At 30.4% G+C, this 13,161-nt stretch overlaps 2 protein-coding genes across 2 annotated transcripts; both read right to left on the reverse strand.

The window, feature by feature from the left end:
- Positions 1-1,367: 1,367 nt before the first annotated feature.
- LOC114181733 (receptor-like protein EIX2) lies at positions 1,368-4,564 on the reverse strand. The gene has a single exon (XM_028068269.1). The coding sequence runs from the start codon at positions 4,535-4,537 to the stop codon at positions 1,415-1,417; it is 3,123 nt and encodes a 1,040-aa protein (XP_027924070.1). The 5' UTR covers positions 4,538-4,564; the 3' UTR covers positions 1,368-1,414.
- A 5,764-nt stretch (positions 4,565-10,328) lies between these two features.
- Positions 10,329-12,767, reverse strand: LOC114180874 (receptor-like protein EIX2). Its single transcript, XM_028067166.1, has one exon. The coding sequence runs from the start codon at positions 12,765-12,767 to the stop codon at positions 10,329-10,331; it is 2,439 nt and encodes an 812-aa protein (XP_027922967.1).
- Positions 12,768-13,161: the final 394 nt, after the last annotated feature.

Consider the following 13,161-nt stretch of genomic DNA (forward strand, 5'->3'; position numbering starts at 1 on the left):
ACATATTATGAGTTATAAAACAATCCATCTAATACCTGAAACTGAAAAGTCAAAATTAATTAGACACTTGGGAGATGAAAAAGAATAATGATGACCTCGTTGAAAAGAAGATTATGCAAATGTGACAAAACAAAAAAGCTCACGGATGGAAAACGAAAGAGATCAAACAGTTTTGGGTTGTGGATTTTGGATTACATTGGTTCACCACAACTGGTTTAATATCGTATTCTAATAGGTCTATTTTGCACTAATATATAAAATTAAAATTGTGTTCGTTTAGGATTCGATGTTTGTCGAAGTTGTTTCAAAAGTTATAGAAGAAATATATAATACTTACTCTAACGTAAATATGTTTACATAATTGTTGTTGAATTTTATTTCTTGCTTTATGCTCTATCTTAAATTGTTTTTTTTTTTCTAAGGTACTTTCTGTTTAAATTGGGCTAAAATATAGTGTTTGTTTATTTGCGTGTTTACTTTGATTTATATGGTAGTATTTTCGTTGAACATCTTAATGCTCATTTTATTTAAAATACATGTATTTCTATTGTCATTTGTGTGACAAGGTTTATGCATTTACCTTGATTTTTCTGGTAGTATTTTTCATTGAGTTGCTTATGTGCTCACTTTGTTTTAACTAAGGTTGAATAAAATTGTGAGAAACATTAATAGAATACTAATGAAAAACATAATTCCAGAACTGCATAGAGATATTTGATTAAAAAATTAAGGCAAGAGTAACACTTAAAATAATCCATAACTTTGTACAGATATATAGCAGAAAGGAGAACAAAACAGAAAAATAGAAAAGAAACAGAAACACACGCTATGTCTAAAAGATGCGCTTAAAGCATGATAAGAAAAATAGAAACATTCGCTGAGCGTGAAGAAGATCCACTTTTAATCTGCAGAAACAATATCTTCATAATTTTAACACACAGTACAAACAAAACAAAAATCAAAGAAAGGAAAAATGGTCAAAAAGACTCATCAACCTAAATACAATACTAATCAATTAGAATCATTTTAAGTTATGCTAACAATTACCACAAAATAATTCTTATTCATTAAATAGAATACTAATGTTTTAATATAATATTAAGATAAGCATCTGATGTTGGTTCTTGTATTTTCTACCAGAGTGTCAAGTAGTTCAATTTAAATCCATATTCTTTAACGTTTTCCAATAGAGGATTACAATTTTTAACCTTATAACTTCTGTCACAAAATTAACTACAATTTATCTATAATAAATTTAATGTAAATTTTTTCGTTGACATACATATCAGAATTTACATAACCTTTCAAATCTCAAAAATCAAACAAAAACATAAATGAACCAGAAATAAAAGCAACCAAGCTCTCTCATGACAACTTTATTTTTCAACATTATTATACAGTGATATTTCATGCATCAGAAAATAGATTGAAGTTTGAACCTCACATTATCAAGAAAATGAAAATAGGTATGACGCCATGATCTTGAAATGAACAAAGGACCAATTACTATCCAAAATCCCATGACAAAACCAATTGTCATACTGATATAAAACCAATTCACCTCATGCCTATCACTTCCTTTGCCATTGTGATCAAAATTATCAGTAGTTGCATTGGAGGTGCAGTTGATGAGTAGTGGTGGGCCACAGAGATTGTTGCCAATAAAATTGGAGGCAGCAAAGGTTTGCAATTGAGTTCCTGTTGGAATTTTTCCCTTCAAATGATTATAAGATAAGTCTAGCGTGCTCAGAAAGTTCAAATTTGAAAGAGTTTGAGGGATTTCACCAAAAAGTTGATTTCTTGAGAAATCGATGGACAATAATGATCTCATATCACCAATGCTTTGAGGAATATGACCAATTAGTTGGTTGTGAGACAAGTTCAAAAATTCCAATCCAATTAAATTTGTGATTTCTTTTGGTATTTCACCCACTAATTGGTTATTCGACAAATCAATACTCGTTACCAATCCCAGAATGTTTCTGTACTCGTCTTCTCTTCCTTTCAACCAAAGGAGCACACTGATTATACTATCATATGAATACTCAGATGTATAATTAACAGCATTAGAATAGATAAGAGGATTTGTATTCATATGTGTCATGGCCTTCAAGTTATTGAAACAAGTAGGTATGTTTCCAATCAAATTGTTTTGTGCAAGGTCCAAAACCTGAAGAGAACTCATATCGCATATTTTTTGAGGAATGTAACCCAAAAATCTATTTGATCGAAGGATAAGAACTTTCATGTTTATAAGACGTTCTCCAATCCAAGATGGAATTGTTCCTGAAAAATTATTTTCCCCAAGATCTAAACAAGTCAATTTACTTGTATTCTTCAAAATGTTAGGAAATGTTCCAGAGAGTGAGTTGTTACGGAGGCTTAAAGAATTCAGCTCTACCAAGGAACCTATGGATGGGGGCAAGTTCCCAACAAAATTATTGTTTCGTAAATTTATATCCACCAGATATGGCCAAATTCCCCAACAATCGGGTATTTCTCCTGACAAATTACTTGATGCAAGATGGAGAAATGATAATTTCATTGACCAATGTTGTTTTTGGCATAAAAAATCATCCATGGATTGTGAGAATGAATTGCTCGAAAGATCTAGTGATCCCACAATATTTGAAAGAAAGGGTAATTTGCCACTTAAATTATTTGCACTTAAATCAACAACAATGACAGATATTGGATTTCTTAACGTAGCCTCAAGCTCACCATAGATATGATTATGAGAAAGGTTTAGAAAAGAAAGTTGAGAAAATGTTTCCCAAAACCCAGTGGGAAAAGAACCTAAAATCCCTGTGTTAGACATTGCTAAATAACGAAGTTTGTTTTGTGACTGAATCCATGATGGAAAGTTAGGACCTAATTGCCAAGAGTTCATATCCAAACGGGTAAGTTGAAAAGTAGGATGCCAACTTGGATCCACTGTTAAAGTTAAATTGTTTCTTGATGCACGAAATTCAATCAAGCTGGTAAGATTTGCAAGATGATCTTCTGTGACAACTCCTTCAAAATGATTGTGACTAATGTCAAGGTATGACAATTTAGAAAGTGATCTTAGACTTTCAAATGGATGTCCACTAAATTGATTTTGGAATAGACCAAGAAATCTCAATGATGAAAGTTTTCCAAATGATCTTGGAAGTTCACCACTAATTTTGTTCTCTTGCAAATATAGTGTGACAATACTTTTAAAACCATTGAATTGATCTGTCAAATGGCCTGAAAGTTGAGAACCTCTGACTTTAAGTGTTGTGAGTCCATGAGAAATACAAGGAGTAAGAATATCCAAAATTTCATTAGCTTGTTGGTTTAGTTTGAGATATGAGAAATCTATCTTCCTTAAGTTGCAGAGATTACTTAAAGAAGTTGGAAGTGGACCTTCAAGTTGATTGTGTGACAAATCAAGTTCAACCAAAGAAGTCATATTTCCCAAGGCATCAGAAATAGTATCATGCCACTTGTTATCCCTTAAGTACAAGAACATGAGATGACGAAAATTACCATAAAACCAATCAGGTATAGATGAGAATGAATTACCAGACAAGTCTAGATTTTCAAGAAGTGTGAGGTTTTGAAAACCATTGGGAATTGGGCCTTCAAATTCGTTATAACTTAAAGTAAGAGAAACAAGTTTCTTTAGTCCAAACACCCACTCTGGGACAAAAGAACTTAAAGGATAATAGTTCGTTTGAGAAAGATCAAGAGTTAGGAGAGATGAGTTAAGAAAGGATGGTTGATTATAATGAGGAAGTGTACATAATCTTAAATGTAGATTTGTCAAAGAAGGAAGAGTTTCGAGAGTGTGAAGCCAATCAACTGTTTGGTCTAGTTTTGCCCCTTCCAAATGAAGATATTTAAGTTTTGAAAGATTTGATAGCCAATCAATATTTTCAATAAACACATTCGTAAGGCCAAGGTAAATCAAATTGGAAAGATTTCCCACCTGAGAAGGAATTGTTCCGCCGGCGACATAACTCAAATCAAGAATGAGCAAATTAGAGAGATTCCCGATCTGAGGAGGAATGTCCCACATGAATCCAGCACGAGAAAGGTTGAGATAAGTTAAAGAAGTCATTTTTGTAATGAAGGAAGGAATTGGGGTATTTTGAAAATCATTGCCGCTGAGATCCAAGTAATTCAAATGCTTCAAATCAACCAAACAAGGATTTATCTCTCCACCAAATTGAGATGCAGTAAACTCTTCTTTTGCTTGTACATAAGCTTCATTGAATGCATAACCAAAGCCCTCATCGAAAGTAGGAAGTGGAGTATAAAGGTGAAGCTCTGCAACGTGAGATGTAATGTTGTTGCAGACAACTCCATCCCATTGGCAACAATTGGGATTTGAAGTAGCATTCCAAGAAGAAAGCCTGTTTGTAAGATCTGTGAGATCATCCTTCAACTTCAACAATGTCTCTCTCTCACTTCCAATGCACATGGTCTCTCTGCAAACACCCAAAGTTGACAAAAAAAGTGAAAGCCAACAAAGGTGAACAAACACTATATTCAAAATGGAGGAATTCATCCTCACACAAAGTCTTTTAATAGAAATAAATGTTTTTTTATCAGAGAGAAGTGGTTATTGGTTAAGCATGCTGAATAGCCTATATATGGTGATGCAGTGTCTTCTTATATTTTCGTTATCTCTCTAACAATGTACTTCTCTATACTAAATTTACAAAAAGAAATTGACATTTGTAATGAGTAGAATAGTAATATTTTGACAATTAAATATTAATAATTTTTTCTTATAATCTGAAATGATTTTTTTTAATATTTGTGAAATATAAAAAAATATAAAAAAATAAAAAACCATTTAAAAAATATCAGATTATAAAAAAAAGTTATCAAAAATTTAGTTATTAAAATTTATTTTTCTAACATATTTATTTCAAAATTTGTCTACTTAATTAACAAGGAACAAACTTTAGATGCTAAAAACCAATTAAAAGGACTAAAAAGAAGTGTGAAAGGCCTTCAAATTCTACGTCCACACACAATGTTCACATTCAAAAGTATTTGCCTTGGGTCTGCATTTGGTTTGAAGACTTAAAGTCTTAAGATTTTTTAAGAAAGAGATATTACTTGAGTTATGCTATTCAAGAAAGAGATATATGTCTTCACATCGGTGATAATTTTTTCTTATAATATGAGATGTTATTTTTTAAATGATTTTTGAATACTAAAAAGAAAATAAATAAAAAACTACTTAAAAAATAACACTTAAAATTATAAAAAAATTATTAAAATTTAATAATCAAAAAATATTTTTCATTCCCATTACTCCCCGAAGCTCGGTGAGCGGTGAAGTATCAATTAAGTTTTAATTAAAAAAACCTATTAAGCATTTTTTTTCTTTTTTTTTTGGCTTAAAAGTTTTATTGTACTTATCGTCAACGAAATGATATGGATGTTATCTTCGTTTTTTCTATCTTCTACTCGTCTGCTATTTAAAGGGTCCTCCCTAAAATAATGTTTTATTACATTTTAAAGATATCATAGGAAAAAAAAATACTTTGAGGGATTGAACCTGTATAGATAGCATAGAAGAAGACATGTGATTTTATCACTGTCACTATTTGTATTATGGAAAGACGATCTATTATTCACCCTGATTTTATATAATTCTAAATTATAAATGTTTGGTAGCTTAAAAATATGATTGACAAAACTAAACATGTTTACATTATACTTTTATATGAATTAATTTTTTATTAATAAAATATGTTTTGAGAGTATTTCTAAATTAAGTAAATGTTTACACGAAAAAATGTGAATTAATATTAAAAGTTGAAAATAAGAATTTGAGGTTTTAAAAAATGTTACTTTTAATAGGGTTACCAAACACTAATAACAGAGCACACAAGCTTTTTTCAAAATAAAATAAAATAGAAAATAGCTTAAACAAGTAAAACATTGTCTTCTTCTTTTTTCCTCAATGATAAAAATAAGTGGATTAAAATTTACATGAACTTATAACTCGATCCATTTTTATGGGTTGGAAAATTAAGCACATTAATGACATAAAAAGGAAACATTTTGAAGTTACTCCAAAGACTTTGATCTTTCAAGTCCTACCCTTTTATGAGTTAAAAAGTTAGGTCATCCATCACAAACAAGTAGGAAAAAACAATCAATGCTAAAAGACTTAGTCATGGATCATTAAAGTCTTAGGCATTCTTTATGTGGGTTTGAAAATTAGAACACCACACACAAAAAAGATAAAGGCAAAACTATTTCAAAGATTGAGTTATTGATTTTCTTCATGTAATCCATTATATGAAAATGTATGAAAGAAATAAATAAGGACCATATATTTAAATAAATAGTTAACTTTTATTTAAGAAACTTAATTTTTCAATTAACTAACTCCTTAAATAATTTCTAATTTTCTTTTATTTTTAACTTGATTTATCCTAACTAAAAGCCAAGAATTTTCTAAATTATTATTGAAATTCATTTAAAATACTCCCTTCATAAATAGTCAATTCCTCACTAAATGTATCATCTCTACCTATATTTCTAGACGACTCTGTTTTTTGGGCTCCACTTTCTTTTTTTTCTTTGTATTTGTTAATTTTCTATTAAATTTGTAAGGACTTAGTCAAGTTTTGAGGTCTAATTATTAATCGACTCTCACACTCACCTATTTATATATTTGGGCCACCCGGTGAGTTGGGCCACCTGGTGAGGTGTGGTACGGTTCATTGTATATTAGTCACTTAGTGAGTAAATTTACTCTGCGACATTTATTAGTAAGTCTAAAAAATTTGAATTCAATTCGACTCCATTACGAATTATTGAGTTAAATGGATTAACTCACTTAATTAAAAAAATTATAAATTTTTTTCTTCAAACTAACATTTTCTTTAATATGTAACCAAAATCCAAAAAAGTCCAAACCTATTTTAAAAATTTACTATTTTTAATTTAGAATAAAAATAAATCATTCATCCCGGAAAATAAATCATAGTTATACCTTACTATCTTAGGAAAAAAATGACTAATAAGAAATAAAGGTAGAATGAATGAAGTGTCATGAACATGGATCTCTCTTCTCCAAAATTTCAAAAAAAAGTTTGCTTGCATTTTGAACTGGACACTTAAGTTAAGAGTGAGGTGGGTTTTTTTTTTTTTTTTTATGTTCTCAACCGGGCTCACCGCGTGTTCAACCCGAGTAAGCCGAATTGGACCGAATTGGTGAGACGGATTGTTTTAACCCAATCCAGCTCAAACACGTAATGGACCGAATTGGCTTATGGGTTTAATTCATTTTGATAACTCTACTTATTTATATATCATTGTTAGACCAAGTCATTACATTTGAAGTTTTTTTTTTCCCAAATATAGTTTACTTATATAATGGAATATTCTAAACAGTAGGAAACTAGAATAAATATACAAGTCATCAAAATATTTATACATATATTTTTTTTTCTGTAATACAATATTGCTTGAAAACGATTATTATTTCGTCTATTTTAATTTTGAATTAAAGGTTGAAAATATTAGTATTCTTCACATAAAATTAATAATTTGGGATACTAAAACAAAAGTGTAAAATATTGGTGTAAATTTTACATTTATGATTTACCATTTTCCTTTTAAAAGTTTGATCCGATTTTCATATATGGTGTTGATAAGTGTTTAGAATAACTAAATTTTTCATTTGAAATTGACATTTATCATGTATCAAGTGGTGTTCTTTGTGTATAAATAAAAACATCCTTAAGCTTAAAATACAAAATGAGGTATTGAGAAATAGAGTTTTATTAATTGTAATGATACTTTGTTATTTTGCAGTGAATATAAGAAAACTAACAAGTATGCATATAAGTCAAAGTCACTTGTGTTGAGCCATGAAAATAAAAAAGATAGGACATATTTTAATTTTTTGGTTTAGTACAACAAATGGAGCTGAATTTCATGAAAAAATTTTATTTGCAAGGAAACCTGGAACACAAATCTATGAGAAGAGAATCTTGCACATTAAAACAAGGATTCATTCTATCAAGAGTTGAAAAATCACACTATTTATTTTCTTCTCATATTTCTAACTTTCTTTGCAAGTTACAAATATGATGCTCTGAATCATATCAAATCCAAATAAATAAATAAAAGAAAAGAAGTGGAAATACTTAGGTAAAGTTGTGTTTCACACTAATCCATGGGTTAGAAAATTAATTACATAATTGCCTAAGCTATTATAGCATAGACACTTTAAATTGTTAATTAGTTGTTTTTCTATCCTTTCCATGGGTTAGAAAATTTGGTCAAGAAAAGGGGAAAAATTAAATTTAGTAGAAAGAATTTGTTGCATATTAACATCAATTATTTCATAACAGAGATCAAGACGAATCATAATAAAATCGTGATATTTGGATTATTATATTCTTACGCTCAAGTAAAGAATATAGTTTTTGGTTTGTGACAAGTACAAAGAGAGTCAGACAGAAGTATAAAATATTTGTTTAAACTGTAGATTTATGGTCTGTCATAATTATTCTATGTTTGATTTTGTTGTGTGGTGGTAGGCATTGAAAGACAAAGTGTTTGACAGGTTCCCATTTTTATCAATTACCACTGTATATACAAAATGGAAGGTGAAATTATTCAAGAGATCACTCCGGATTAAGTTGTTATTTTACGACTTAATTAAATTTTAACTATTTTATAAAGTAAAACATTTTTTAATTGAAATTTTTATTAAAAGAATTTATTTAATTAAGTATTTATTTTTACTTTTTTTTATTTAGATATCCTGTTTTCTAAATATAAGGATCACTTAAGTTTTTTCTAAATCATGTAATACGACATTTAGTAAAAATATAAATAAAAAATTGAATAATTAATCGCTTTGAGTTTTTTTAAATCATATAATATCACATTTAGTAAAAAATAAATAAAAAAAAGACATTGAATCATTATGGATGTTGCAGTATTTTGTAACATATTTGCTGTTTAAATGCTCTATCAGCGGTAGAGTTAGGTTGTTTCTGAGATCTCCGCAGTATGAACTAGCAAGTGAAGTTTCCTTTGTGAAACCATCACATTTCTTCTTTTTTATGTGTAAGGTGACTGCACGTTTGGAAGATGTGTGACTTATGGACGAGACTATCGTCTATATATCATAATATATCAGTTTTCAGTTTGAATTCGGTATGAATAAAAATTACAACAAAGTGTGACTCTGTACGTGGCTGGTCATTATATAGTACATTTGAAATAAAGAGAACAATATTATTTTTAAAGATACAAAAGATCAATGATAATGAAGTGTTCAGTCTAACTCAATTTAAATCATGATTTTAGATAATATATAAAAATTCTAAAGATTTTTTTATATTCTTATTATTGTTTATGTCTAATCACATGTTTATAATAATCGTTATTTGGTAAGTGTCTCTAGTCCATTATTTTAATCATTTTATATTATTTAATTGATGTATATATATTTGTATTAGTTCTAGTTCTTAATTTTAATATTTTATTATTTTTATTTGGTTGATAATAAGTATAACTACACCTATATATATATATATTTAAAAATGTAATAATTATTAAATTCTAATTTCTTATAATAATTATAAAATTCATATATATAGTATGATTCCTTACTATATGCGCACATGTTGATGTGAAAGTCTTGTGGGTAATTCCTGCAACATGGAGTGGAAAGACTTAGGTTTGGTCTTTCACAGTAATCCATGGGTTAGAAAATTAATCATACTAATTGCATAAATTATTATATCATAGACACTTTAAATTGTTAATGAGTCTTTATTGTTCTCTCCTTTCTATGGATTAGAAAATTTGGTCAAGTAAAGGGAAAAAAAAAATTGGTACAAACACTTTAAGTTCTGTATATTTTATATATGGGTTAGAAAACTAGAGAAAGACGTACAAAGAAGCCTAAATTTTTTTTTTTTTTAACTGAGTATGTATATCTAAAAAAAGACCCCATTAAATCAGATCACATTCTTCCTAATACTAATATTTCAAATGTTTTAACGTGTCCTCCAAGTATTTTAAACAAAAGTATATTATACGTAGTTCAAATTAAATTCATATACTTGAATTTTTTTAATTAAATTATAATTTCTTGATCTAATAACCCAAATGAAAAATTTAACTAGAATTTATCTACAATAAGTTCAACATATGTAGTATTTTAGTTGACATCTACTAAGATAATTTACACAACACTATCAAATTTGAAAAATAAAAATCAAACAAGACATAAATAATATGAGAAATGGTTTGAAAATTTTATCAACTGGCAATGTAGTGTAAATAGAATTAATTTCCATGTTTTATTACAATTTATTTTTCATTATACTATATAGAGTACTTGCATCAAAAAAGAGATTGAAGTTTAAACCAAACATGGTTAAGGAAATGAAAATAGGTATAACACCATGATCTACAATGAGCAAAGGACCAATCACTATCCAAAATCCCACAACAAATCCAAATGTCATACTCACAAAAGACCAGTTTATCCCATGTTTATCACTACCTTTTTCGATGTGATCAAAATTATCAACTTTTGTATTGGAGCTGCAATTGATGGGTAGTGGTGAGTCGCATAGATCATTCCCAATGAAGTCGGAGGCATCAAACGTTTGCAATTGAGTTCCTGTTGGAATTTTCCCCTTTAAATGATTATAAGACAAATTTAGCAAACTTAGAAAGCTCAAATCTGAAATGGTTTGAGGGATTTCACCAGAAAGTTGATTCTTTGAGAAATCGATGGACAATAACGATCCCATGTTACCGATGCTTCTTGGAATATGACCAATTAGTTGGTTGTGGGACAAGTTCAAAAATATCAAACCATTTAAATATGTTATTTCAATTGGTACTTCTCCGGTCAATTGATTATTTGACAAATCAATACTTGTTACCAATCCCAGAATGTTTTTGTGCTCAACTATTCTTCCCTTTAGCAAAAGAAGCACACCAACGGTACCAATAACGGAAGAATAATCTGTCAATGTCGGTGAATATTCTATAATAGAATTTGTACTTTTATTCATTAGTGTCATGGCACTAAATTTATTGAAACAAGTAGGTATACCACCGGATAAATTATTTTGTGCAAGGTCTAAAACTTGAAGGAGACTCATTTTGCATATTTCATTTGGGATATGACCAGAAAAAATGTTTGAACTTAGGCAAAGGATTCTCATATTTAAGAACTTTTCTCCAACCCACTTTGGAATAGTTCCTACGAGTTTATTTCCTCTCATGTCCAAAAGTGTCAATAATTCATTCTCCATCAAACTTGTAGGAAACGTTCCTGAGAGTGAATTGTTACCAAGTTGTAAAAACTCCATTGATTCCAAGGCACCCATGGATGGAGGTAAGTTACCGACAAAATTGTTGCTCTGCAAATTTATATACACTAAATTTGGCCAAAACATCCAACAATTAGGTATTTCTCCCCACAAATTATTAGAAGCAAGATTGAGAAACCACATTATATTATCATCATTATTACATAAAAATTTATCCATGGATTTGTAGAATGAATTGCTTGAAAGATCTAAAAAGGCCACGCCACGTGAAATAGGGGGCAATTGACCACACAAGTTATTTGCACTTAGATCAACAACATCCATAGATATTGGAATCGTTAATGTAGCCCCAAGGTTACCATGGATGTAATTGTGAGATAGGTTCACAAAAGAAACTTGAGAAAATGTTTCCCAAAACCAAGATGGAATAGAATCTAAAATCCCTGTATTAGACATAGATAAATGGTGAAGGTTGCTTTGTGAGTGAATCCATGATGGAAAGTTGGGACCTAATTTCCCGGTGCTCATATCTAAGTCAGTAAGTTGAAAAGTGGGATTCCAATTGGGATCTACTTTTAAAGTCAAATAGTTTCCTGATGCATAAAACTCACTCAAGCTTGTAAGATTTGAAAGATGATCTTCCATGACCACTCCTTCAAAACGATTATCACCAATATCAAGGAATGACAATTCGGAGAGCGATCTAAGATTTTCAAATGGATTTTCACTAAGTTGATTATTGGATAGAGTAAGATATCTCAACGATGAAAGTTTTCCAATTGATCTTGGAATTTTTCCACCAATTTTGTTGCTACAAAAATTTATTGTGATAATACTTTTATAAACCTCAAATTGATTTGTCAGACTTGAAAGTCTATTGTACGAGAGATCAAGTACAATCAAAGAAGTCACATTTCTTGAAAATGTTAGAATTGGACCTTCAAGTTCATTGTGTGACAAATCAAGTGTAAACAAAGGGGGGCTTCTCCCTGCACCTCCAAAGAAAACTCCTGTACCCCCAAAACGTATTTTATTTCCAACGTTGCCCTTGGTTAAAAATAATTTTACTGTCTCTTTTTTCAATTTCACCGCACTGCACCCCCAAATACCTGCACCCCTCACAGCCCTCACGTCAGCTGCACCCCCAAAACCCCTCCACCGCACCCCAATAAAAAGCAGATTCCCTCTGCACTGCACCACGTCTTTGGGAATCTTTGACCTAGCCTCCTTCTCCCCTTCTCCCCCACACTGCAGCAAGCTCCCTTCTCCCCTTCTCCCCCGCAAGCCTCCTTCTCCCCTTCTCCCCTTCTCCCCCGCAAGCCTCCTTCTCCCCTTCTCCCCCACCTGCAGCGCAAGCCTCATTCTCCCTCTTCTCCCACAAACCATTCTCCCCACGCCATCCTTTTGTCCTTTTGTCCTCCACACACAATTCTTCTCCCCACCGTGGACAACCATCTTTCAGCCTTTCCCGCGGCGGCTTCTCAATTTTTGCAGGTAAGTTATACTGCTTTTTTAATATTAGACATCATATATTTTTATTTTAATGCATATGTAAATTTTAATTTTAATTGATTTTATACGTAGGTTAGGTTTGTATACGTAGGTTTTTGTTAAAACTGGAAACGTGTGTTGCGTTGAGGAAGGGGTGTAATCCGTTTCGGAAACTTTTTTTTTTTTTCATATTGTGTAATCCGTTTTTCGGTTTTTTTTTCCTGAAACGGATTGTGTAATCCGTTTCAGTCTTTTATTTATTTTTTTTTTCCTGAAACGGATTGTGTAATCCGTTTCAGTCTTTTATTTTTATTTTTTTTCCTGAAACGGATTGTGTAATCCGTTTCAGTCATTTTTT

This window comes from Vigna unguiculata, chromosome 4 (genome assembly GCF_004118075.2).
Source record: "Vigna unguiculata cultivar IT97K-499-35 chromosome 4, ASM411807v1, whole genome shotgun sequence".
Classification (NCBI taxonomy): Eukaryota; Viridiplantae; Streptophyta; class Magnoliopsida; order Fabales; family Fabaceae; genus Vigna; species Vigna unguiculata.

Coding starts and splice junctions, on each gene's coding strand:
- LOC114181733 (XM_028068269.1), bottom strand. CDS start 4,537: ATGAATTCCTCCATTTTGAATATAGTGTTTGTTCACCTTTGTTGGCTT.
- LOC114180874 (XM_028067166.1), bottom strand. CDS start 12,767: ATGGTTGTCCACGGTGGGGAGAAGAATTGTGTGTGGAGGACAAAAGGA.